Below are 27463 nucleotides of genomic sequence, written 5' to 3'. Positions count from 1 at the left end.
TATCACAGAACCATAGAATCATTCAGGTTGGAAAAGACCTTTAAAATCATCAGGTCCAATCATTGACCAAGATCCGCCAAGCCCATCGCTAAGCCATGTCCCTAAGCATCTACACATTTTCTGAACACTTCCAGGGATGGTGATTCCACCACCTCCCTGGGTGGCCTGTTCCGATGCTTGACCACCCTTTCCGTAAAGAAATTTTTCCTAATATCCAATCTAAACCATCACAGGTGGCTTTTCCAAACATCAGGCCCCATTTTTAACTCTTGTGCACTACGGTGAATGTGCAATGAAGGAGGCATTAAGTGAAATGTCAAGTGAAATGCAAAATGACTATTGGTGTCTGGCTGCGAAGTATCTGGAATGCTTCTTTTGTTTATTTATGCTATGGGAAACGGAGAGGATGGGAGCAATGAGGCTCCGACACCTCCCACTTCCACACTGTCCCAGGGCGCTTCCTGCTGAAGGCAGGCAGCCTCGAGCCCCAGTCACTTGTGCCCACAGCTGGTCACCCTATGGCATCAAAATTCAAAGTCTCTTAGACAGGGAGAGCAGGGCTTTGGCTGCCTCCGGCCCCTTCCCGTTTCCAGCTCTTTCACCGGGTAAATCAAGCCTTTGTCCTGCTCAGCATCATGAGGCCAGGCTTCCCACAGGCACGGACAATGCCCTCTTGTTAAGGAGTAAGCCTGTAGGGAGGAGGCTGAGCCTCACAACACCTTCCAGCCCCAGCCCCTGGGGCCTATCTAAATAGTAGAAAGGTGAGTGTTAATTGCGGGAAGGGATTGCCCCCTGCTCTCCACGCCATCTCCCTTTTGAGGTTTCTGTCCCCGCAGCAAGAGCAGCAGAAGCAGATGCATCTACCTCTCACCTGGGATGTTGGTTTTTTTTTTACCTGGGAATTATCTTAAAATAGAGCCGCCTACGCCACGCCAGGATGGACGGCCAGCATGAAGCAGACACACCGTCACATCTCTCTGGGCTTAAAGCTGCAGCATGGAAAGGGCAAAGAAGGTCCAAAGTCAAAGAGACAAAGAGGTCAAGCTCAGCCCTCTGGAAACGATGGTCTAACCTGTGTCAAACAGAGTGCGATCCCACAGGGAAATCTTCCTTGTCCCAAACTTACTGTAGGTCTGCCCTAGGCAGGGAGGACTCACACCTCTGCTCGTGGCCCCTGCAAGGAGCTCTGTGCGGCTCCAGGCCACCTTCAGGAGAGGGCTTGGCCAGGCCTTGGGAAAGGGGAGCAGATACTTAACCTGCCTTTGGGAATGATGTTGGGGTATTGCCAAAATGCGCGAATAGCTCTCCAGTGGTCTCCCTGCTGTAGTCAGGTTGGTTTCTCCCCTCTTTAAACACATCAGTAGAAAATGCACAGGCAGTCTTGTCACACCAACCTTGTGGCAAGGTAGAGTCACCACATGGTGCCACCGTATGGGAAATACATGCCAAGTTGTGACTCTCCAGGCCTGTCTCATCCTGCTGCTGTACTTCCGTGGCTATGACTTTCCTGTTCCTTTGCCATCCCACCACAAGAAGGGAGCGGATGGAGGGAACCCCTGGGAAGCTCTGACCTTTCCACATCCCTGGCTGCCTTCCCTCCCTACCTCTGGAGGTTTGTGTTCAGAGGCATCACACCATGTGTGTGCTTCTTGGTGGGACACCTATATGGTCTGATGGTATTTCTGGATAGCTAGCAGCACATGATGCACAGGGAGTGCTGCTGCCATCCTGGTGATATAGGTACAGAAAAGAGACCCCCTTTCTCCATGCATTCATAGCTCATTGCAGTGCCAGGCACAGCCCCAGAAGCAGGCAGGCAATACCACAAATGTGTTTTATTCCTGGAAAAGCTTTAGTTGTTCTTTATGGGTTGTCAGTTCCTAGGGTTCTTGGGATAAAAATGGAGCAGCAGCTTCAGCAGCTTGTTGTCTGTAGGCTCAAGTGGTACGACAGGAACACCATGGCTGCACAGGGATCAGTTTCTCTAGGACTGACATCCCCTGGTGGAACAATTTCTAAAGGCAAAGCTGTTTTGTGGATCTCTAAGCCCTATGGGTTCAGGTGCCCAGGATTTTTCAAAATCAGTCCAAATAAATATTTTCCCCCTTCCTGGTAGATAAATAGACATACTGCACACAACCAAAAGCTGTCCATGATTCAGCCAGTGGAGTGTGTGTCAGACGTCCCGATTCCCAAAGTAGCACCGCTAAGGTCTGGGGGGTGGCGTGTCCCAGCGACCAGCCTTCCTGATTGGGAAGCTGTCCCTCAAACCACACTCCCGCTAGGGCACAGCTTCCCAGAGTGCTGCTTCTCAGGGGGCTCCTGAGACATCCCAGGGGTGCAGAGCAGGACACGCGCATGTCTGTACTGCACTTCTGGAGGAGGAGGGTGGTGGGAATGAGAGCCGAGCATCAGTCATGGAGGGTCACTTCACCACCCCCTCCCAAACTGGGCTTCCAGTATCACCACAAGGGATGTTGGACAAATGTTCTGGCAAGTGACAAATTGTTTCCCAGCTCAGCCCCCCTTCCTTCCCACCCCTTTTTCCCTATGAGTCAACTTCTGCCTACACAGATGCTTCCAGACCAGCCTGAATGCCCTCTTCATTGCACGCCGATGGGATGTGAGGTTATACTGATGCATGCTTTCTTCCCCTGGATTTCTAGATTTTCCTGCATGTAGGCAGAGAGCAGCGTGATGCTGTATGACTGAAGCCCCAGCTCACAGTTCATGTATAATAGACTGCCAAAGCTTATAGCCCAAAAGCCATGTTTTGTAAGACCCTGAGCACACATTTACGCAGCAAACATCTGCAGTAGTGTGAAATGTGATGGCCTCGTGCTGATCTTCAGCCAGAGGTTACACTCCACACCTCGGAGCTGGAGGAAGGAATGGTGCAGGATGGTCCAGCCCCTCCCGCTAGACAACCTCTGGCTCAGCTGGGACCTTTCTATGAATATCTTAGCAAAGGAAAGTGAAGCAGAACCCACTAAGTGTGGGAGGGATGGAGTGAGCAGCAGTTTATAGAGTTAGCATTGTCCTCCTGCTCTGGAGGACTGTCTGTCACTCACTGTATCAGGACTGTAGAATGGGACCATCTGGTAGCCACAGGCTATAATAAGGTAGCCCTAGAGGTCCTCCACCATGAGCAGTCCCTGTCAGAAGGGGCATTTCCCAGGCTTAACTTGGGAAGGACTAGGGAAAGGGCCTGGCTTGTAATTTTTTTCTTTTTAATTAAACAAGAGTCTTAATAAACCTGGAAATCCCCCTTTTAAATTTGATGCACCAGCCCCCTCCAGGCCCCCACGCCCTCAGGGAGGAAGTCATAGGAAGTGAAATTAAAGGCACCTGCAGCTGAGGGAGCAGATGGGGACCCAAGGCCTGCATGCGCCTCTGTAAGCCAAAGCATCAGCTGAAGGAGCTCCTTTGAAAGTAAGCCCAGATAGGAATGGCCTCTTTCTCAGAGGAGACCACCCTTTCCCAGGAACACCAGCTAAATAAAAGACAACCTTGTCTGTACCTATGAGGGCTTGCTGGGGGTGCAGCCTGCAAACCAAGCAGCAAGGCAATTTCTGTTGCAAGAGTTCCTGTACAACAGACCGTTTGCCATATCTCAGAGGAAATCAGCTATGTCACCCCACGGGCTCTTTTCTGCCAGTAGGAAACCCTGGTGAAGACTTGTACTATAAGCAGCAGCATTGTATTGGGAAGAGTTTCCAATACAGCATTGACTCAAAAGAAGCCTTTGTGTTTGATAATATCCATACAAATCATCATTCAGGCCCTGCTGGTCTCAGATCATGCCCTTCCTAGAGGACAAAGGTGAGCAAACACATGGCAGGTATCATCCAATTTTTTTAACTCTCCTATTTTTAAATTAACAGCATTTTTGTTAGTATCTACTTCCACATTTACTTCAGTTTAAATATAGCTATGTGTTTTTTAGGATTAACATATGATACCCTCTTACTTTGCCTGTGAAATACAGGGGAGGAATGTAGTCCTACTGGTATGGAAGGGTTTGGTGCACAGAATGAAAACTATAATGGGCTGAAAGTGATGGGGAAGTTTTATTTTACAAAGATGCTCAAGTGGGCTATGCTGTCAAAAGGACACAATGTCGAAGCCACATCCTGCCGACATGGCTAATCCATAAAAGAGCTTTCAGTGTTTTCCCTTGTAGTAACAGCTTTAAATTTTAATAAGCTGTAGTGTACTTTCACCGGATGTCATAAGCTGATACAAAGTTTAAATGGGGTTAAGTAAGTAGGAGCCTAGGAGAAAGAAACATAAAAGATGTAAAGTATTTCCTTTTTACAAGTTTATTTTGCTAGGTTTGTTTTGGGAAAAAATATTTAATTCAAATTATTTTTTTCTTCTCTGGATGATTCAGATGTCAGGGGAGGAAGACAACACTTGAAGTAACCATAGCGCAACTTCAGCTGAAAGGACACTCGGTAAAAATAAAGAAATTAATCAAGTTATTAATTCAGGTTACATTGTCATTTAACACATTTTAGGGTAGTTACCAAGTCACCAACTTGTGTGTCTGAACGTGACCCCACAAGCCTGTAACACAAGGATTTGTAGGAAGACCCCTTGAAAGGTCATCCAGCCCACCCCTGTGCCAGGGCAGAACTGACTCTGTCTTCCCAGACAGGCTTTTGTTCAGCCTGTTCTTGGAGCCCTCAGCGGTGGAGAACCGCAGCCTGCTGTGGCCAGCAACCCCAGCACCCACGCTCTGCTGCTGAGAAGCTTCCCTCCACCTACAGCAGATGTGCCTTCCTTTGCTTTAAGCCCATTACCCCTCGTGTTACAGCTGGTGAAAGAGGTCTGGTTTATCTCCTTCCCCTCCACAGCTCTGGGTGGCACATCTGCTGTCACCACAGCCTCCCCCTGCCCACCGACCCCAGCCACTTCCCCCTTTCCCCACAGCTGCTTTCTAGATACTCTGCGACAGACCCAAACACCGTCCAGAAATACCATTTAGGGTGATATCCAGAGGGCAGACTGAAGCCTAGATCTACTTTTTCTGTTCTTTGCAAAGATGGGATAAAGAGCTTTTTGGGCATGGGATGTGCAATGCCAAGAGAGGGAGTTCATAGTCTGCATCGTGACCCACTGCTCACCCTGCCTGTACCATGCCTGGGGATCCCTGAAAACAAGCATGGGCTATGGGGTGAAGGGTTTTTTTTTTTGCTACTGGCAATGCTGTAGAAAACAGAGGTGTAATGTTTTTTTATTGAATGTGTTGATTTTTTGTTTGCTTATATCTGTGTAGCCCACTGAAATGGTTCCAAAACATTCTCAGCTAAAAGCATGAGCTGCTCCATTTTGAGCTTAAAAAAGTCATTTCTGTACCCAGGAGCTGTACTCATTCTCTGTGAAGTGGGCATAGTAACACGCACTGTGCAGTGGATTATATTTATGTGACTATACCCTCTAGGCAACAACCTGGTGCTTAAAGAGATGAGTCAGTCAGACAGACCAAGGCAGAGGGAATCAGATGCAGCAATGATCAAACTTAGCTTCCAGAAGATCTGGACCAAAGTAACCAGTGTTTCTCCAAGATACGCTTGTCCTAATAGCCAATTAAACGCACATGTAAGGATGTTTTATGTCATTTGATGGCTCCCCACAGTCTAAAGAAGCAGTAACCACACACAAGGACTAGGATTTGCAGCACGAGAGGCTGGCTGGGTACCGATGGGCAGGAATAAGCTGGGAGATGCGAGTGAAAACCGAGCCGGACTGACGATGGCTGTTGTAGCAAGGGCAGATCTACTGGTGCGGAATAGGAGCGGATTCCTGGGAAATACATCCGGGAAAAGGGAAGAGATGGGATGAGTAAGGCAAGAAATGCGTGCGGGGAAATGGCAGCAGGAAGAGGAAAGAACAAATGAGAACTGGCAAGTTGATAAAGGAACAAAAGGGCTTTGTCTCACATTAAAGGCAGCTAACTACACAAATCATTTTCCCATGTAAGCAATTACTGCAGCTACCCCAGGGATAGTATGTGGCTGCAAATGGGAACATGGGTTCTTTACATTCATAACTGGGTCTGGCAAGTGCTCCGTCAATATGGCTCATGATGCTCTGGGCCATGTCAGACAAGCAGAGAAACTGAAACTTGATTGTGCAGATAGCTGGAATCCCTGTTTTAAAAATTGCTTGTCCATCTGTACACAGGAGTAAGTCATCAGCTAATGGAACAGAAAGAACAGTGACTTCTAAAAGGAGACAGGAGGTTTGGTTTATTCCTCTTTTGCTCCTGACAGCAGCTGACAGCAGCTTGCAGCAGTTGCTGGAGTCACGTAGGCATGAGTCAGGTAAAAATCAGACGTAAATCTGAGATTCCCTTTCAGCCTGATTTTCAGAAGTGCTGAGCGCAGGCAACTCCCATTCAAGCCAACGCACCGTTTAGCTTAAATCTATTTTACGACAGCAGACCTGGGAATATAAACCAGGTCTGAGAGACACTGGGGCCACAATAAACCAAAATTCAGTTGGTTCTTCCCAGTTGTATAGGTTGTGGCATGCATTTTTTTCTAATTCTTTGGGAATAGTCACTTATGATTATGGATTTGTTACTGAATATCGATTTAAAGCAAAACCTGTATGAACTCTTCTTTAATCAAAATACCCAAGCAGTTACTACCTTTCTTTTAGCTTTCTGGGGGAAGAAAAAAAGATTCCAGCGTAACATCAGATCATACCTATGGGGCTGCAAGGGGAAAGGGGGGTCATGCTGCAGAATCTGTCTGATAGTGCTTTTCACCCTCTAGAATCAGCTTTTAGCAACGGGTTGCTCTGATGAAAGAGAGAAATTTGCAACAAGGCTAATGTTCCAATCTGTTTTGTTAGACTTTGTCTCCAGAGTGACCAAGTCATGACACCGATGGGGTCTCAGCATGACAATATCCTTTGCCACTGCTCAGCTGCCCTTTAGCCCTGGGCATAAATTAACCTGTCTTCCAGCTCCCCATTTACCAGCACAAACTTATCTCACTGCTTGTGCTGTAAGTGTTTTGACATCAGCCACTCCAGAATTAGGAGCTGATGTTATGGAAATCTTAATAACATTAAAGAAATGTCAACCCATCTTCTCTGCTGTCTTGTGCTATGCTTTGTTCGTCTGAGGAATTTCTTGCGTTTCACAACCAACCAGAGGATGTGGGTTCAGGACTGTGCCCTGGCAGGGATATGATGCAGCCTAAGCCCCAGCCCTAGGACTCTACAGCATTTAGGTTACTCTGTACCATCTCCCTGACATATCTCCTGAGTGACCCTTGATCTGCCTTCCCCTCAGTCTCCTTTCAAGCAGTGAGAGAGCTGGTTTTCTCTTACCTTTGTCCAGCTGAGGTTTGGGGTTAACTCTTCGGGGCGACAAGCCCATTTGTAGGACCCAGCACAGGGCATTCCTCATCTCAGCTCAGGCAACTCGAGCCCTACAAACCTGGCTCATCTTGTTGCTTTTGCCTCCCAAGAAATTACATTCATTTATTCACCCAAGCCCCTTGTTAAAGCTTCTTTTGGGTTTTATTGTCTCCAACAGGCATACGTTCACCCCATGAAAAATACAGCTATATTTAGGCTGAAGTAAATGTGGAAGTAAATCCTAACAAAAATGCCATTCATTTTGCTCTTGAGCAATGCCTGCTGGATACTGTCCCATGGATGCTGTACCCTGGGAGCTTTTACATGGGGGTGAGGGGGTGTACATCAGTGTCCCCAGCTGCAGCGAGAAAGTTTCCCTTTACAGCACCAAGAACAGGCAGAAACAAAGCGCCCGGAGGAGGTGGGGAGGGGAGAAGGGAAGAATGAGTTAGGTTAGGGGAAATACAGCCTGGAAGAAAAGGAAAGGAACAGCTGATCTGAAAGCCCTGATAAAAGCCTGAGACAAAGGACAAACAAGCCTGGGAGATTATCAAGGGGAAGCGGGAGGAGGAGCAGAAAGATGCAGCAGAACCTAAGAGGGAATGATGTAAAGTGCTGCAGGGAGGAGGGGAGTTTCCTACCTAAAGCAGAAGGTTTAAGTTGCTCAACCACCTCCACTTACAGGAATCGAGCCCCTTTCTCCCTTCTGGCTGGGAGCACCTGACAAACGAAGGAGCTGCTCCAGCAAGGAAAAGCATCCGTGTCCATCCCACAGCCCTGACAGCATCAGCCCTGATTGCTCATCTGTTTCAAAGTACAACCAAGTCATTTCGCTGGTGGGCAGAGAAGTCAGGGACACTCTGCATCCAGCACCCTGCAGCAGAGGAAGCATTAGTACAGCTGCTGTTAGCCTTGTTATTTTCTTCTAATAAAAAGGTGGTCATGACTCACTCCATTAAGAAACAAAAGCAGAGCTGTAATCTACTGAAAGGCAGTTGTTTGGATGCTCAGCATTAGGTGTGTAAAAGAAGGAAGGTCAGCTGCCGGTCAGGTCAGTGATATATGCACCCCACTGCCAGTACAGGCCAAACTGCAGGTATTCCCCTGGGAGTTTATTTTCTGGGCTGGTATGATTTGCCCTCTCCTCCAGCCTAGCACTTCAGCCAGGAGTTGGGGGGACAAAAAGCTCTTTCCCACCCCTTCACATTTCACTTGGGTTTCCTGAGAGGAAATGATGCTCTCCTGCGGCTGCACTGGCCCCCTCCTTCCTCCCAGGAGGGGAGCATGCTAGCATCTGCCTACAGTCCCTCTTCCCCTCTCTGTGCCGCACTGGGACCAGTTCTCCAGCTGGGCTGTTACTGGGGGCCAAGCCCCGAGGGAGCCAGGCTACTTCTCAGGGAGGAAGAAGCGGCTCCTGAAGCTGGGGGCTGGGAGGCAGGAAAGGCAGGTTGTGTCCAGGCGGTGCGGAGGTTTCCTGTGTGAGCGGGAACAAGTCACTGTGCCCCTGCCTGTGCTAGATTCCCCACCTAGTGAAAAATAAAGGGGAAGACTTGGCCCGCGCATGGGATGATGTGAAGGTTTTCGGTACAGCTGTGGCAATGCTCGTGGTGGAGATCCAGTTCTGGCAGGGACTGTGCTGGCACATGGGGACGTCTAACCCAGCCATGCAGCTCTGGCAATGCCCAGCTGCCTCCCAGGGCGGTGCAGAAGCAGGGAAGGAGCTGGGCTGCCATGACGGCGGTGGCCAGCTGAAGACAAACACCCACGCTAAGACACTCAGCGAACATCTGCCCCTACCCACAAGCTACTCCTATTTTTGTTCCGTCTCGTACCCTGACTGACTCAGAGGAGGGGAGCCAGGTTGGAAGGAGCCAGCCAGGGGCTGCAGAGGGGTTCAAAGAGGAAGAGGAGGAAGAGGTGCTTCAAAACCAGTAGCTGCCATTCTTTCAATCAGCTTGAACATTTTCTTCGCAGTGTCTCGTTCATGCTTCTGTTTCAGCTGCAGGCAATCCGTGGCAGGGATGGCACTTCCTGCCTGCTATTGAGGTGAACATACTTTCAGGGCACCATCAGAATAAATGACACCCTGCTCTTAGACAGCTCCACTGTAATCTGTCCGAACTGTAATGAGCTTGGCTGAAGCTCATCCTTTTGCCTAACTTCTTCCAGGAATTTCCAGTTCTCATTTTGGTCACTTTGCAAAACTTATCTACAAGGAAAGGGCAAGTGCCAAATTTCCTAATTCCTGTGCGTCTTGTTGTCGTCGTGAGTTCTGGACACTGGCACAGACTGAGCTTTGTAGTGTAACTCTCGCAGGACCTTGAGGCACAGTCTTACAGCTTAGAAGTCTTCTGCAAGGAAAGGGACACAAGACGACCCCCCAAAAGAGCCATGGCAGCAATTTTTCTGTTGCAGGGATGCTCCCATCCCTGACACCCTCCTCTCCAGAGCATTCATTAGTTCTGCAGAAATAGCACCTCTTGTTTTGTCCCAAGTTACTGATCGTTTGCTCCTTTGCTGCGAGGCTGGGGGCCAGGTACCCACATCCTCGGGGATGTTCCCCAGGCAGTCCACGCCTGTCACTCGGCCGATGCAAACTGCGGCCCGGGGAGGTGACCCGGCTCCTGCCGAGGGGATCTAGAAGCAGGCAGCCCCCGTCCCCTGGGTGGCAGTGCCCTGGCAGGCAGCCCTGCCCGCGCTCAGGCTTTGCCGGGGGTGAGGGCGTACACAGCGAGGGGGAGATTAATGGGAACTGAAACCCCCTTTGCAACCTGGCGTGTGAAACCTGCCCCAGCGCTGCACCCCCGCCCCCGGCGCGCTTCCCGGCTCTCCTCGCTGGCTGGGGGGGGCGCGGTGATGCTGGGATGAGCCTCAGGCCGATGACTGGAGAATTTTTGCGGCGTTTTTCAGCTTCCTCTGCCTCCGAGCCTGACTAACGCTGCCTGCGCGGCCGCGGCCCCCGCCCGCTGCCGGGGAGGGAGGGGATCCCCGCCAGGGGGCGGGGCGCCGGCCGGCGCGGGGCGGGGAATGCCCATGTTTGGAAGGCGGGCGCGTCACTCCCCTTATATGGGCAGTGTCGTCAGGGCCCGGCCTCCCATTCATATAAATGCCCGGTGGCGGCGGCCGGGATTCCCTGCCCGGGCTCGCCGCGGTGCCTCCGTCCCTCTCGCGCCGCCGCCGGCCGAGCCCCCGCGGCTCCGCGCTACCCCCGGCATCCCCGGCGGGCGCCTTCCTGCCGCTCTTCCCGCTCCTGCCCCGGCTGCGGCTGGGCGTGACCCACGGCCGGCATGAAAGTCACGTCCCTCGACTGCCGCCAGCTGAGGAAGCTCCTGCGGAAGGAGCCCTCCCGCTGCCTGGTGCTGGACTGCCGGCCCTACCTGTCCTACTCGGCCTCTTGCCTCCGCGGCTCGCTCAACGTCAACCTCAACTCGGTGGTGATGCGGCGGGCCCGTGGCGGGGCCGTGCCGCTCCACTTCGTGGTACCCGATGCGGCAGCCCGCGCCCGGCTGCTGCTGGGCGGCGAGGGGGCGGCGGGGGCCGCCCGGCTGGCGGCCGTGGTGGTGCTGGACCAGGGCACGGGGCACTGGCAGAAGCTGAAGAAGGACAGCACGGCCCAGATCGTCCTCAACGCCCTGCTCTCCAGCCTGCCGGAGGCCGGGGCCAGGGTCTGCTTCCTGAAAGGTGAGAGGGGCGGCGGGCAAGGGGGGCCGGGGCTGGGGGAAGCGGCGCGGATCGACCCTCAAAGCCTCCCGGTGGCGGCGGCCGGCGGCGCTCCCGTCCGCCACCAGCGTCCCTCAGTTAACCTGATTATTGGTGGAGGGCAGGGAGGTAACGCCGGGATTTCGTTTCTTTTCCACCCACTGGAAATAAATCCCGGATAGACTCTGCGGGCTGAGCCGAAATGCCTTTCCGCTCACCCCCGCCGCGCGTTTAAGAGGCTGATGGAACGCAAAGAATATTAGGGAAGAAGAGCAGAAGTTGCAGATAGTCAAAGGGAGAGGGGGGGCAGAGAGACCGGGGCTGCGTGGAAAACGAAATGGGCCTGACAGATGAGAGAGAGCCGAGGCCACCGTTTCTTGCTCTCCGCCCGGTGGTGACACGGGGCGGCCCTGACCCCGGGGCTGGGTACCCGCCGCTCCTCCCGGGGCGGAGAGGCTCCCCCCGTCGCCGGGCATACCGGGACCGGTAGGGGAAACCCGCAGCCGAAACTCCGGGGCTTGTCGCGGGACGAGTATTTTATACAGCCGTTTAATTACGGTTCTTTGTTTTCCTTCCGTGTAACCCGGGGATAATAAAACGATTTAAAAAAGAGCAGCCCGCCCTTCCCCTGTCCTCCCCTCCTTTCTCCTAGCAGTGCCTTTGTCCGTTTGCCCTCCCTGTTTTCTCAGCCCCACCGTGCGCCCCCGCGGAGTGCCCGGCCCGGGGGCTCCCTCCCCAACCCTGCACACCCGGCTGCCGGGGCCACGCCGCAGTAGGGGTCTCTGCACACCCTCCCTCGCCATAGCCTCAGGCTATAAATGCAGGAGAAAACCAGGCGGTGTCTCTTGAATAAACTCTGCCCCCGTGCCCTCACCGGCCAGGGTTAATTCACTTTTATTAAGCCTTCCATCACGCTAGTTTTGTCCTGATGTGCCCAGTTTCTGCCTGCTAACGAGCAGTGCCCGCAGGGCATCCTCGCCGGGGCAGAGGCACCTCCCGCCCGGGTACCGCCCGGTGCCGAGGGGGGACCCCCAGGGCGGTTTGCCCCCAGCCTGGCTCTGTGCGGGCACCCCCAGCCTGCCTGGGAGTCGGGCAGGCGCCCCAAAAGCGGCGCTAGCGCTGCTGCGAGGCAGGGATACCTGCATTGTGGGGGGCCAACCAAATCTTTGGGGTCCTCATTAAAGCAGAGTTGAAGAAACATCTGCAAGGGCACGCTGGGAAGTCTGTGGCCAACCAGGGGCTGAATTAAGCTCTGCTGACTCTCAGCCCGCTCGTTCAGCCACAAGATCGTCCTTCCCTCCTCTATGTAGCAGCCCCAAGCTTTGAAGTGGTGACTGTGGCTGTGGGCAGTTTATCTGGGGTGGGGGGCTGAGGTAGGCTTTGCTTTGTACCTTTTGTGTGTTGCAAAGTGTCTTATCTTAAAAGCCTGACTATTTGAGGCTTAAAAAAAGATAGCTCCTTAATGGATGGGAAAGCTTCCTCGGTTTTCTGCTGCTGTTCCCCTTTGTTGGATGGTCTCAGGGTGGCAGGATCAGGCCCATGAAGTCGGCAGCTCTGTTTCAGATCTGGTGTGGCCAGAGGAGCTGGTGACTCAGTGGGCAGCACTGCTGATTCACTGGGGCCATGGACCCCCAGGAAGCTGTTGCAGTCTAGGGGAAGATCTCTGACACGTTGGGGATATAAATCACCCTGAAGCACTGGGCACTGGCCAGGAGAAAGGGTTCTTTGGGGGTCTGTAGCACCCACTTTGTAAATAATGGGCTGTAAAACCACCAGGAAAAAAAGCTCCTTGAGGTTCCCCCTTATACTCCTGCTCTCCCTGGATGTGGGGGAGCTGGGAGGAGGTGTTGGCTACTTAAGGGTTAAGGTGGTCGGTCTCGCCTCAGAAGCTGCAGAGGTAGGATATGAACAGGTCACCAAGCCTCCTGGGGATCTGGCCCCAGGTAGGGTGGCTAGTGCAGAGCCGTCGCAAGCCAAGTTGCATGCCAGGCCCCATTCCTTCCCTTGTTTTCTGGCTTCCAAGGGTTTCGTGTGTCTTATCTTTCATCTGTGTAGGTGCAGTTTCATTCTGGGTGAGCTCAGCCCCAGCATGGAGAGAGTGCTTGTGTGGTGGGGGGAGAGCTTGCAGAAATATAAAATAATCCTCCCTGGGTGCTGACAAGGATTCTATTATTTATTGATTGAAACCGAAGCGCAGCACAGCTCTCTGTGATGAGCAATCCAGTATTTGCAGAAATGACCTCAGGGAAGCTAGGTTGAGTGGGGAGGGGGAAGAGAGGAGATTGCTGGAGGATGGGATGAGGAGGTGACTCACTTTAAGAATGGTCTGCAAATATCCTGATCCCTAAGGCTTGTAATTAACCATTCAGCAGCTGCATGTGTTAGCTGCCCCAGAGACATGAGACATGCATGTCTGTCTGAACACACATGCTGATTTGGCTCCTGTGGATTTCTGCGTTCATTCAAGAGTAAAACCAACACAGGACGTAAATGGGGATAGTGGCTATTTATATAAACTGGACATCTTTTTCCTATGTGATGGCAGTGGTTGGGGGGCAAAGGGGAGCTAAAGTCAGCTACGCAAAATGAGGATTTAGAAGCCCACACCACAAAGGGCAGTTGGAGATGAGGAGAGCAGAGGAGTCTGGAGAGTTGCTTGTGTGTGTTGGCTTTTCAGACTGCAAGTTGTTGGGGATATCAATTTATCAACCCAGTTGTTGGGGATATCCGTTTTATTAATCCCCCTTATGGTCTCCATGGTCACTTGGCTGCTTATCCCACTGCCTCGTGCTGCGAGCTCTGGGGTGAGCTGGCTGAATGTGGCTGGGGAGTAGGAGGAAAGGTGCAGGTACCCTGTGCCAGTTGACTGCAAAGTCACCCTCCTGCCCTCCGTCATGGAAAACAGACTTTCATCATGTTCAGTGAGCTTTGGATTGTGCCAGCCACTTGCAACATGAGGACCCCACGGTAGGACTGAGTGGGTGACAGTAGCACGTCATGAATTTGAGCATACATCTGCTCAAACACCACAAACAAATGCGACACTGGCATTACAGGGCTGAAATGTCAGTGGTAGCTGTACCAGGCAGCCCTGGCAGCGAGGGTGGCGGGGGCCCTGTGGCCGCTCAGATCTTCGGCGCTTCCTTTGTTTCGAAACCCTTGCACCAGGGCACCCACACCAACACCGCTTATCAGGGCGAAACAGTTGCAGGTGAATGAATCGCATTGGAGCGTTTGCTTTCTGAGCCTTGTTTACTTGAAGGCGGTGCTCAGGATTATTGAATCTAGCTGTTCAAGAGCTTTCACGGTGCCTTTCTGTTCTGAAAAAGCACAGGTGGCAGACATGTGGCACACCACATACATTTCCAGGCTGCTTCTGCTACCTGACTTATTCATGTTCATTTTGGAGATTGTGTGCTCCTCTGCAGTGTATTCTCAGCCTGGAAACAGGCAACGATTTAGCTGACGACAAACTTTGAGTAACAATGTAATAATAGGATTAATTCCTTTTCATTAGCAGCGCACTGAATGAAACAAATGCAGTACTTAACCATGCAGAATAGCTCATGTGGGGCTATTCAGTTGTCAAATGCTGTCACAGGATTTCATTAAGTTTTATAGCTGTTATTTAATAGAATGGTTTCAGTGGGGTTGTCTTCGTTACCTCGCTGTCTTGTGCATTGTGGTGATTAATGACAGTTGCAAGCATCCCACTCTTGGTTTGTCCATTCAAAAATGCAAATAAAATATTTCTTATGTTGTCACAGCCTATATAGTAATGACAGATTTAGAGAAGATGACTCTGGCGTACAGATATCTGAGTCTCAAACACTGGAAATAGTGCTTACATAAAACCTGGGGGAGGGAGTTTAATTGCTGCTGTACTGGGCTGGGGTTAATGGTTGCCAGACTCAACAGAATTACATTTGCTAGCAGTTTTAATCTGGATCCACTGGCTTTTGGCAAGTTAATAATTGTCAGTGGTATCGGAGGTTTTTCTTCAGGTGCCCAAAGCCTTTTAGACAGACCCATTTCCCCAGCGAGCGCTATCATGCACTAACCCCCCTGGGGCCCATCGCTGTGCAGCACCAGCACTACCCCACTGTGTTGCAAGCACTGGAGCTTCATTTCTCTACCACATTTAATTAAACCAGTTTTTGGAAGTGCAAATACTAATGTTAGGTGTTTTGTTTTGTTTTCTTGCCCTTCCCTAGGGGGATATGAAACCTTTAACTCGCAATATCCTGAGTGCTGCGTGGATGGAAAACTCATTTCCCCAGAGAGGACCGAGGCAGAGAGGAACCTCGCCGGCCACTGTGAGAAGCAGTGTGCCAACCACAAACCCGCTTACGACCAGGTGTGTGTCCCAGCTGTGGTGGGTGACCTTCCCCTTGGGTCTTCTCCCTCCTGCCACTGGACTTTGTTAGAAGCTGGCAGGGTGCTGGTGGCCCTCATGCTGCACAGACCGTCAATAAGCTGTCGCAGTCCTGGCTGGCAGCCTGTGTGTCGAACAAGGGGCCCTGTGTGTGCTGCTGGTCAGCATCACCTCTTGCCTGGCTCCAAAATTAGGCAACAGAAGAAGGAAACCCACCCTATCTGGCCCTAAAACTGTACTTGTGACCCGTCTTTATCACACAGTCAGGCAGTGTGAACCATGAGGAAGGAAACTGGCGGAGGGGGCTGGGGCTGTGGGGCCACTTTGAGAAGAGGCGGCATCTCTCGACAGCCACCTTTGGGCAGGGGGAGCGGGGTTTCCACAGGGGAAGTCATCTTGTGCCTGCCTGGCCCAGGGAACGCGTGTGCCCTGAGATGTCACCTGCGGTCGGGTGCTTCCGCCAGGATGCACGTTCCCTGGCGCTGGGGGAGCCCCCGAGCGATGCCCCTCTGCCCCCCTGGGAGCGCCTCCCACGCCAGGCGGTCCTGGCTGTCCCCTGTGCGTGGGCATGCAGCTCACAGCTGGGGGCTGGTAGCAGCTCTTGCGCATCATGGAAAGTTACCTGCGGTCTCCAAAACCCTTGTGTCAGGTGGTGACTTTTTTTTTTCTTTTGCGGTCTTGTCACCCAGCCTTTGTTTGTGCTGAGGAAGGAGGAACCGAGATGACATTTTGGGGCAGATGACGCAGAGGGTGCTGCACCCTAGGGAGGTGTGGGGAGACGGGGAGCCTTGTTCCAATTTTTTTGCTTTGCTTCACCTCTGGAGATGTGAGTGTAGGGGCTGAGCCCTGGGCTAAGCTAGAGCAGCCTCTTCCTCCATCCTCTTCCTCCCTGCTCAGCTACAGCTCGCCACCTCACCCATATTTCAGAAAAGCCTCAGAGGGGGCAGGCCTCACATATGAAAACACTTCAGGTGCACCCCAAGGGGGCAGCGCTTTAAAGAAAGCCAGGGATATCCTGCATGCAAGTGGGCTGAATCTGACTTTGTACCTCACAGATGTGGACAAGAAAATGAAAACCTTTCCTGTGTGGGCTTTGCCATTGCAGTGGTTCACTGACTGGCAGCAATGGGGTCCAAAAACACCAGGGATGGAGGGAGCGGGCGTCCACACAGGCTCCCTTGCCCCTCTCTCAAGTATCAGGACTCAAATGCCCTTGAAAAGGAGTTACATGTTTCTGTTCCTTCTCTTCCAGGGTGGTCCAGTTGAAATCCTGCCTTTTCTCTACCTTGGCAGTGCCTATCACGCTTCCAAGTGCGAGTTTCTTGCCAACCTGCACATCACAGCCCTGCTTAATGTCTCCAGGAAAAGCTCTGAGTCCTTCAAAGACCAGTATTGCTACAAGTGGATCCCAGTGGAGGACAGTCACACGGCAGACATCAGCTCACACTTCCAGGAAGCCATTGACTTCATCGGTAGGTCCAAATTAACAAACATCCAAATCTTCATGTCTTTTAATTTATTTTAAAATACATGTTGGTGGGAAGGACACATTATTTTATGTTCCTAGATGTCACAGCAAAAGTTTAAGCTCCCTTCCTTCCCCAGCATCTCTCCTGGCAGAGGGATTTCTGTGAGGAAGGTAGGAGGAGCAAGGTCTCTGTCCCTCTGTCCAGGCTGGAAGGCTAGGGAAGGAAAATCCTCCCCTTGACTGCTGTCAGGCAGACAGGGCAGTGAGCTGGTCAGCTTTATTTTCTCTTCAAAGCAAGTATAGGTGTAACTTCAGCATGACAGGGTGTGAAGAAGCGTGATTGAATAACACCAAAGTCTATTGATTCTTGTAAAGGAAAAAACAACATTGGTTCCTTGGACTTGCATGGCAGACCCTGTAAAAGCCAGGTGAAGCAGAGTCAGCTTATCTCAGGACAGCAAGGCAATATCCTGAAGTCAGGGTCTTAGAAATCCAGTGTCTCCCCTTATCACAGAGCTCTTTCCATAACTCCTTTTGATCATGCTGGCTATCTCACCCTTGAATCAAATACCCCAATACATAAAAAACGAGGAGGCCATCCCCTCCCAAACCTTCTTGGGTAGGTGAGCAGCACACCAGCTGGGCCAGGCAGCGCAAGGGAGAGGCTCCTGCCTGAGAGGCACAGGGTGGGTTAGTGGGGTGGAATAGCTTGAGCCTGGGTGGAGATGGTGTTGAAATCAGTGCTGTTACTCTCCAGGAACATTTGTGAGAGAAACAAAACGTAACTCCAGTTACAGACCAGCTGACATTGCTCAGCTGAGTTTGAGTCCTTCAACAGTGCAGGCAAAATTACAAACACTTCACCTGAGGGTGCTCTCTGAACCCTACCCCATAAGAGGCTTCTTACAGCTTTTGGGGAAAATGGTAGTTCACAGCACTCTTCTGTCCTATCCCCAACCCCTTCAGATAGTAGTTGAGTCATTTGACAATTTCCCAGATTTTGAGGATGACTTTAGTTTTCACTTTCTTTTAAATTGGGTGTGTGGTGTAGATGCTGGGGATGACTCAAATCCACATCTTATTTTGTGCAGTAGTTATATTTAACTGGTCATGGTGGCACCAGTCCCCCGGCAGACAATTGAAGACAGGCAAATGATAACTTGCTCAGCTCTGTGTTGTTTCACTGAGCGCTACACTCAGCGCAGTTACCCATAAATTGGAGCTTGAACATATTGCTCAAGTCAATAAAGCAGAGAACATCTATTTTTGAACTGTATTTTTGTGTGGAAAGGACTTATTTTAAGCACATTCTCTTTAATCTAATAACAATCATTGTGTTGTGTGAGTAACCACAGTGGCTCCTGTTGTGTAAAATGGGTGCTTTGCATAAGCCTTTTATATCCTGACTTAAGTCCAAGCATCCTTTGACCAGGCTGTAATTAGCAACTGCCTACCAGTTCTTGTGTGCTTTGTGGTGAGGCCCCAGGGAGTGAGCTCAGCCTCTCCACCCAAGGGTACCCACCAAGGGCTCAACTCCTGGTACTGCTGCCAGTTGCTGCTTACTGGCCAAGCAGGGAGTTAGGTCGGGACTTTATAGAAAAGAAAAGTTCTGGTTTTCCTAGCAAAGCTGATGAGAAAGCAGTCTGTAGCTTTTGGAAGACCTGACGTTGGGAGGGTTAGCCAGGCTAGGCTTGGGTCAGAACTTTGAGCCACAGACAGAGAAATGCAGGTACAGCAAACACAAGCATTGCCCAGATACCTGATCTGTCTCACAATGCCCTGCAAAATCAGCTGTTCCAAAGAGAAATAGACACATGGGAATGAGACAGGGAAGGACTTTCCTGAAAAATACAGAAAGAACCAAATTGGGATCCACAGATTCTGAAACCTCTTGTCATCTGCAGCTCTGCTCCATCTCAGGCTGGGTTTTGTCCCCCTTCTTTTTTAATCTGTTACCCTTAGTAGCCAACAGAAGAGCAAACCTCTCCTTGCTGGTGGACTGGCTGTGTGCCACGCTCCACCTCCAGTGCTGGGTGCATGTTGCAGTGTGCTCTCCATCCCCAATGACAACTGATGTCTACAATGACTTTTTTTCCCCTAGATTATGTCAGACGAACGGGGGGAAAGATCCTGGTGCACTGTGAAGCAGGGATTTCACGCTCTCCCACCATCTGCATGGCATATCTCATGAAGACAAAGAAGCTGTGCCTGGAGGAAGCCTTTGACTACATCAAGCAGCGCCGGAGCCTGATCTCACCAAACTTTGGCTTCATGGGCCAGTTGCTACAATATGAGTCTGAGATCTTGTCTTCCACTCCCAGCCCCGCCGTCGCCTCGTGCAAACGAGAAGCTGCGTCTTTCTTTGCGGAAGAACTGACGTTGGGCAAAAACTTTGAAGGCTCATGCTTTGCCTTTCCTACCTCAGTGCTGAGTTCTGTGCCCATCCACTCTCCTGTCCACCAGCTGAAACTCAACCCAATGACAGCATCTTCGTCCTGCTGAACACCCTGGGAGACTGGAGCTGGTGTGGTCCTCTGATCTGAACTGTGACCCCAAGAAGAACATTTCATGAACGTGCAATAGAGAAACCTCGACTTAGTCTGGGATGGAATGGTTGTCATGGGTCATACATCCCATATGCTGTGACTGTAAGACACAAGTGCTCTAAATGTGGCAGGTTTTTTGAACTTTTATTGTCCTTTTTTAAAAAAAGTGCTTTTTTAGGTTTTTATCCACAGAGTGTGCACCCACTACTGTATTTTCAGATCCCTGGGGAGCAATGAGAAATCCATTTAGTATGTTCTCAGTTCCCATATCCTTCCCTTTTTATTTTTGAAAAGACCCTTATTTAAAGTTTCAAGCAATAAACAGCAGCAGCAGGGAAGAAAGCAAAACAAAAAGCACGACCTTTGCAACTGCAGAGGTGGTGGGAGTGAGTATCTGTTCTGCTTTCTCTCTGGCTTTTCTCCTTTCCTCTCCTGTGTCATGTTTCAGGGAGCAAAGGGCTGGGGTGAGGGAGGGAGCTCCTTTCCCAGGACACTGTTGCACAACCAGGTGAAAATCCCCTCTCCTCCAGTCTCCCAAGTGTCAGGAGTTGACCACAGTGTAACTGGATACCAAACCAGACCATGGATCCATTCAGGTGTGGCATTTCCTGTGCTTCTGCATTTGCCTTTGTACTGGATGTGCTTTTAGCTAAAGCAGGGGACTTAGCGGAAGCCATCAGGCTACCCTGCTGAGCTATTATCCTCCCATCTGTTAGAGAAGAACAGCCCTAGAATACTTGAATGTGTCCACAACCCTCATCAGAATTACTTCCCATCAGATAATACTGTAACTGCTGGATTTTACACCAAAAAAAAAAACCAACCCTGACAAGCTCAGCTCCAAGGCAACTCTTCCACTACCCCTTCCCAAGTGTTCCCAATGTGTATCGTGTGTGGTCAAGTGGTCTTGTTCAGTGTTACGTGGCTTGCTTAGCATGTGTGGTCACCTAGCCAGCCTTTGTCTGTGAAAACTGGTTTCTCTCTCGCTCTTATGGGCTTCTGTGTCTGCAGGGAGCTCAGAATGAGCAGGTCTCTTTGTCTGTTGACCTTTTTATTTTTTTTTTTAATATGTATGGGAAATGGCAATAATTTCCAGGAGATCTCGTGAATGTGAAAGAAAACCTGCAATGGTTTTTATGGCGTGTACAAAATAATAAAGGAAAAGTCAGGAAAAGAAAGTTGTTTGTTGTACTTGGGGTGAGCTGCAAAAGTGCTCCAGCAGAGCTTGGTGATGGGAGAGGTCACCTGAGAAAAACACCATGGCCCAAAAATGGTGTTAAGGAGGTTGAAGAGGGGGGTAAGTAACAGTGGGCTCTGTGCTGGAACTGTCCAAGGTGCATCTCTATGGAGGGCAGAAGGTGAGGGGGAGGATTGTTTTAAACAGGATGATATGAGTCACGGTGGTGTCACTTCCCAGCAGCCTGTAGGCACTTCTGTTTTGATTCACGCACCTTTTACATGAGATCTGCCATGTTGCTGAAGATGAAAATCTGAACTAGGCACGGCCCCCACTTCCCTCCTAAGCACATGCCATGGGATGTTGCATGCCTTGGTGTGACACCCATGGGCGGCCTGTGGCATGCTAGGGACCTGGGCATGTGGGTAATGCTCATCTTTTCCACATTTTTTTTTTTAATGAAAAAAATAATTTCAAGTGCCAGCACCTCTGAACTATTTCATACCCCTTTTTGGCTGGGAGTTTTAAGCTCTTTCTGGCTCATCACTGCAGCACATTTATAATCTGTGTTTCCAAGTTATCGAGTCAAAATTTATGGTAGATGTCTGGTTACCAAGTCTCTGTGCCCTGTGGGGCTTATCAATGTGTAGCTTCTTACCCCCAGGGAAGCAAATATGACAGGTGAGAAGCTTTCATTGGAGATGAGCCTTGGATTTCTTCCCTGTGTCAGGGACCTGGCAGCAGCCCTGCCTGGGCTCTGGAAAACCTGAACATGGGAACCAGCAGCCAGGGAGGTGAAGCAGGTGATCTAGTAAGAGCAGCTCAATTAATTTTCTGAAAGATCTGACTGCTCCCCTTGGGGAACTCTGGAAAGTGCTCTCAGCTTCCACAAGCACCCAGGCAGAAAGGCTGCTAGGCTTAGTGAGAGTGGTTGCATCCTGAGCATGGAGGCCTACAGCCTTGACAGAAACAGAGCAGCCAAAGATGCTTGTTAAAGCAGCATAAAACTCCTGGGGGAAGGACCAGCTTAGTTTCTCAAGTATAAGGAAGCTGAAACCCCCTGCAGAGCCGGTGATGTTTGCCACGGGAACCTGAAGAGCATAAGGCAGTGGGCTGAAGGGGTTAAGGGAGGGACTGCTGGCTTTGGCAAATTTGACCACAGCAGCTGGAAAAGATCACAGGCCAGGTGGAGGAGCTGAGTATTTAGCAGAGAGGGAAGGCAGCTGCTCTGGTTTTGGAGTGGGGCTCTGATCCCAAGCTTTAGCACAGCGTGTTGGTGGATAGCGTTGGCAGAGATGCTGGGGTGGGATTCAGCGAGGATGGAGGGCCAGAGCCCTGCGGGAGCCTGAAGAGGAGTTGTCATGCCTGTGCACAGGAGCCTGAGGTTTGCGCTCCTGCCCAGGGCACCATTCCCCTCTGCTTGGCTGGTCCCAACCCACAGGAGGAAGACCCAGCATCCAGGATAGTGGGATGTGCTCCCATGCTCGTGCTGGTGCCTGCTTTGCTGTTTCAGTGCTAATGTAAGACCTCTGCCCCCAGCTCAGCTCCCCCCTTGGCCACTTCAGCAGATCCCACCTCACTGAGGGGATATCACAGCCATCTGACTGCAGGGCTCTGGGTGAGAGTATGTGCTCTCCTCCCTCTCTGGCCACCCTGCTCCTATGGGCAGGGAGGAGCTGAGGACCTAAGCACCAGTGTGTGAAGGTGAGTGTGACAAATCAGGATGGCACCTACCTGGGAGATGGGGGTATGTGAGTCTGAACCCTCATGGGCAGGGCAGGAACCCTGGTTTTTTGCTTCCACACACCAGCACACAGTAGTTACCTCCATCCTTACAGAAAGGAACAGCCCTGACAGTGTTTTGTAGCTTATTTGAGCAAATTCACCAGACTGGGCAGGGTAGAAGATTTAGGGGGTTATTTTATAGCTGAACTGGCTGGTTCCATGTGCCTGTGTCCATCTGCCAGCTAACCCTGGAATAGGGATCTCAGAAAAAAAGTTTTGATGGGAAGTAGATCTATGTAGCTGTAACACCAAGAGGAAGGCTATAGCCAGATGCTTTCAGACAGCAGAAAAGATGAGCAAGGGAAAGATGCCAGGAATGCTGTACCCTTAGGCAAAGCTTTGATTAGAGTTTATCCCATATGATACCTGAATCCAGAGAAGAACCATCACAGAAAAGAGGATTTTGCAGGTTCTGCTGCCCATCAAAGTGCTGGTTCAGGGCTGTGCTGGAATGTGAGCATCTCCATTAACGCTCCTGATGGTGCACCCTTACAGCCTGAACTCCTTGGCATCAGTCAGGAGCTGCTTCAGACCCTGGTGTGGGACTGAACAGGGCTTGTGCCACATAGCTTTTGGTCCCTTTCTTTTAGGCTTGCAAAGAGCAGTCATGTTGCAAGCATGAGTGCTGCTGCTCAGCCCCTGTCTACTTTGCACATGCTGCCTTTCCTTTTGCCTCCAAGACAAACTCTTCAAAAAACTGCCACAAAAAAATACATGTCTTTGCATGGTTGCAAATCAGATTGTGAAGAGATCTGGGGTGGGGGTGGATGGGTGGGTGTTGTCCTTAAGTGTCCCTATGTGTTCTTTTAGTCCATACATTTGTTGATGTGTTTTGCAACCTATACTGGTTACAAAGGCTTCACCTGCTTCTCTGATTAAAGGACTTTCCAAAAGGCAGAAATTACATCCTGACCGGGATAATCCAGGTAAAAATTCACCTGCTCCATGGGGAGTTAATATTGAAGTGGCCATCCCCAGTCCCTGAGCAACACAAGGTAGGTAGGTCTTCTTAGCATCTTGCCTTCTGGTGATGAGCTTCTTTTTTCAGGAGACAGAGTGTGAATGAACAAGGTATTCTGCAGGCATTGCTCTGTGTGTGCTCAAAACAACACTTGCCTAGCTGGGAAGTCAAAGGTCCAAGTGTGCCTGTAACACGGCAAAAGTAAGTGAGGCTCCAGGCATAGTGAGTTTGACCCCCTATCTCCATTTTTCATGACTTCATGCTAATTGGAGAGGAGACACGCTGCCAGCTCACTCTCTGGGGAGAAAAAGGCAGGAACCAATTTGCAGAGCCACATAAATATGGAAGTAGGATTTTTTTTGGCGTGGGAGGTGTTACCAGTACCACACATTACGGTTCCTTGGCTTTATCACATCGTAGGTTTTTACCGAGACATGAGTAAGTTCTCTAAATAAGGAATATGAAAATAGCTTGTGAAATAGGTTGAGTCATCAGAGAAAATCAAATGAAGTTCTGATACTGGGGCCTCAGTTGTAAAGTCCTACTTTGTTTTACCATTGCATTATAAACTGTGGGGTCGTTTCAACCTGTTTATTTCAGCTTTAAAATTCAAAGTACTCTGACATCTAAGTAAGGCTTACCAAATGGGTTTGTTTTTCTATCAGCAGCAGTGATGCATCCCTATGCATTCCACCTATGAACACTTGCAGGAAACGTAAAGTTTATCAAGAGAAATGGCTTCTGTGGTTATAGCTGAAATTCTCAGCACTTCTCCCAGCTTTGACTAGTTATTAAAGAGGATTTATGGCCCCTAGATATCCCTTTCAAGTACTAACCTACCCCATGGAAGTCACTGGCTATTATTCGTAGCTCCTGGGAATCCTAGCAGGGCCTGTTGTGCTAGGAGCTGTACAAACATCAAACAAACCCAGAAAGCCGGTAACTCGAGACCAGGGGTGATCGTGGTAACTAGAAAGGTTGAAAGAAGCTCCAAAGCCCCCTAGGGACAGCACTGCCCTAGCACTCATACTTCTCTTGGGGTTTTTTTGCATAAACCAGAATAGGACCCACGTTAGGGAGACCATGGGTGGAAAGCAGCTCTAGGAGAAAAGCATGCATAGGATCCATGGGATCCATTAGACATGCTGTACATGAGTGGACGTGGGAAACACCTGTAGTATAAATCCTACAGCTATATGATGTAGGGTTCCCTGCCCCAGCCTCAGCCCATGCTTGCTGCAGTCATGACTTGGATTTCAGGACCGGCAGCACATAAAGGTGTCTGATCTGCCGGGACTCTTAGATGCTCAGAAATGACAGGCAAACTGATAAAGACCTCAAACCCCTTTGGCATAACCATTTTTCCAGATTTGGTTTTACTGAGGTACTTATGTTAGTAAAATTACTCCCATGGACCAGGCTTAAGTCTCCCAAGTGAAACAACAATGTAGTTTTTCATGGACTCTCCCTCCCCCCCCCATTTTTTTTTTCTGTGTCTATGTGTGTGAATAGTGGTTTATTTCTGTCACACAGATACTCCATTTCTGAGATTCCTTTGTAAAGCAGACGGCATTTGATAGTGAGTCATCTCTTGTTATTAAATTGCCCATACATTGTGAGCTGCCTCCAGGCCCTGATCCAAAGACTATTGCCTTCAGTGGGGAGGACGGCTCCTGAACACAATGGTCTTTGGATCAGGCCCTGGATGAATCTTCCTGTTAAATCTTTATTTTAAGAAACTGTTTGTTCTAATTGGAACTAAACTGACTGCTGCATTGGAGTATGAGGTCTACAGGACTCAAACTGGAACAACGGGTATATCCTCTCTGCTCTGATGCCTCCAATCATGTTAAGTCAAGTTAACTGGAAAATCAATTGACACGAATTCCAGCATGACCATTAACTGCCATCCGGCTGGGCCCTGAGGGGCTGGCCAACATGAAGCAGATTTCTAACAGGGATGGAGCAGAACTCTGTGTAATTCACCTCCTCAGGATGCTTTCAACCCAAGGTCTCCCTAGCAATGCCCATGTTGCCCTGAACAATTACTGTGGCTAACGGAGAGCCCAGGGGGTCAGGCAGTCTGGGATTGATTGTGGGCTCTGCCCTTGGCTTTCCAGGGCAAGCAATGCAGCTGCTTTGTGTGCTCCTGCTGGCACAGTCACATTTCTCAATGGCATAAAGGAAGTGAGTGAGACCTGGACTGACCAAGCTGACCAGATGGATCCCTTGAGTATATAGAAAAGAATTGTAGCAGCAAAAATGTGTTTTCCACAGCACAGCTCATTTCTCCTTGCAAAGGATGTTTCTGCTCTGTTGGTAAAAAGCAGACCTTTGCTGATGTAGCTTTGCTCACGCAAGAAGCATTTTACTGCTAGAGTGAACTTGAATTTCTCGCTAAATTTTTCTCACAGGCTTATCCTCCTTATGTCTTTGCTCCCTGCCTTGCATCAGGGATAATGATATTGATCTCATTCTGAGAAAGGCATAAAGCTTCTCAAATGTTTGCAACGCACATTAGACCCACGGACAAAGGCTATCCTAAGCACAAAATCTCGTTACCATGATGCATTTATTGTACTGCGCTTGTAATGCCATATGTTCCATATTACAAGAGGGTTTGCTGTTTTCAGGGGAAGGGGGGGGATCTCCTCCCCCCCCCCCCCCAGGGTATAATGTTTTACTTGGTTGAAAACAAAACCAATCGGGCAGCACTTTCAGACAACCACCACAGGGTAGAGCAGCCATTCTGCCAGGAAGCAGGCGATGGGAGCCCTGGGTGGGTGGCAAGAAATGTGTGTGCTACCGAGTGCTAAAGCATTGACATGGTTCAGTTTACTAAATCCAGCTGTGAAGAGCAGCTGGTTTTCTGGCAGTCAACATGACATATGCAGGCGGATATGCTGGCGAGAATTGATCAGGGGCCACCACTGGGGAGAAGGAGAAGGTATGTTGTTCCCTGCACTGTTAAGTGCTAAAGTGGCTCCTGGCAGTTCTGATTACCAAACCCAGCTGTGAGGATCTTTTTTGGACTGGAAATGTGACTTGAATGTGACATATGATGGGGATATGCCTCGGCTGTGTGCATGGTAAGAAGGGGGAAGCAGAAGGCTTCTGCATTACTGGCTACTGCCCTGCTTGATGTTCCAGCTTGCAGGATCCTGGGGAAAGGTGGTCAGAACAAGTCAGGGATGTCTGCGGGCAGCAGGAGAGGCTGCCAGCAGGCTTCAGACAGTGTTCCCATCTTGGTTTCTCTTTCCATTTCCTTCTCTTCAGGCCCCGTCCAGGATGGAACTGGGGATGCCAGCAGAGACAGCAGGCACAGCTGGCCAGGGCAAGGGGAGAACATGTAGAATAAATGGTGAGACGTTTCCTCGCAGGGCTGGAAATATAAAAGAGATGTCCATTATCTGGACCGGACTGTGACAAGCTGCACTGGTGAAGCCTGCCAGCTAGGGTGTGATAAGAGGAGGATGTCCTGCTGCCTCTGGGCTCCGCCTGGGAAGAACCTGAGAAATGCTGAGAGCTAACAGGGAGGGAGGTCCAAGATAATCCCTGGGGCAGTGGTTTGTAGTTTCCATGATAAAATCGCTGGAAGTTATCTTTGCTTTCTTTTGATCTTCAAAGGGCAGGAGGAAATTTCACGCTTAGAGGAGGCCACCCGGTGTCAGGTGAAGTTGCTGCATCTTGTGAAAGTCGGTCAGATGCCATAAGGTCAGCAGCTCACCTGCCTTAGTGTGAAAATGCCTCCCAGAAAGGAGTCTGCCTTTTCCTGGGGCTGGTTTTGGTGCCCTGGTTAGAAAATCACATTTGTTTGTGGATCTAGAGGCTGCAGACAGATGGCTCAAAGAGAGAGTAAAATCAGGCAAAGGGTTCTGATGCGAGTCTTTGGTTTGGATGTGTATTACTTTGTTGGGTGAATGTGGCCAGCCAAAATAATGATTTTTGTTCTAATCTAATTACAAATTTATTGCAGTCACCTCCTTCCAGGGTGCTAATGAGGAGCAGAGGCAGGAGGAAAAGGATTTCTCAGTATTTCAGGATGCTCTGTGGAAATCAGATGTCTAGTCTGGCA

At 50.2% G+C, this 27463-nt stretch overlaps 1 protein-coding gene across 1 annotated transcript; it reads left to right on the top strand.

Moving 5' to 3' along the window:
• Window positions 1–10476: 10476 nt before the first annotated feature.
• On the top strand, window positions 10477–20637 carry DUSP5 (dual specificity phosphatase 5). Its single transcript, XM_055721114.1, has 4 exons — window positions 10477–11058; window positions 15291–15433; window positions 16704–16923; window positions 19021–20637. Exons 1-4 carry the CDS (start codon window positions 10665–10667, stop codon window positions 19419–19421), a joined length of 1158 nt encoding a protein of 385 aa, XP_055577089.1. The 5' UTR covers window positions 10477–10664; the 3' UTR covers window positions 19422–20637.
• Window positions 20638–27463: the final 6826 nt, after the last annotated feature.

Source organism: Falco cherrug, chromosome 9, assembly GCF_023634085.1.
Source record: "Falco cherrug isolate bFalChe1 chromosome 9, bFalChe1.pri, whole genome shotgun sequence".
NCBI lineage: Eukaryota > Metazoa > Chordata > Aves > Falconiformes > Falconidae > Falco > Falco cherrug.
This window is presented reverse-complemented; position numbering and strand designations above follow the sequence as displayed.

What these genes read in the sequence shown, in the direction of transcription:
- DUSP5 (XM_055721114.1), top strand. Translation starts at nt 10,665, where the DNA reads ATGAAAGTCACGTCCCTCGACTGCCGCCAGCTGAGGAAGCTCCTGCGG. An exon ending in ACAAACCCGCTTACGACCAG is followed by an intron (nt 15,434 to 16,703) that starts GTGTGTGTCCCA and finishes CTTCTCTTCCAG; the next exon opens with GGTGGTCCAGTTGAAATCCT. An exon ending in GGAAGCCATTGACTTCATCG is followed by an intron (nt 16,924 to 19,020) that starts GTAGGTCCAAAT and finishes TTTTTCCCCTAG; the next exon opens with ATTATGTCAGACGAACGGGG.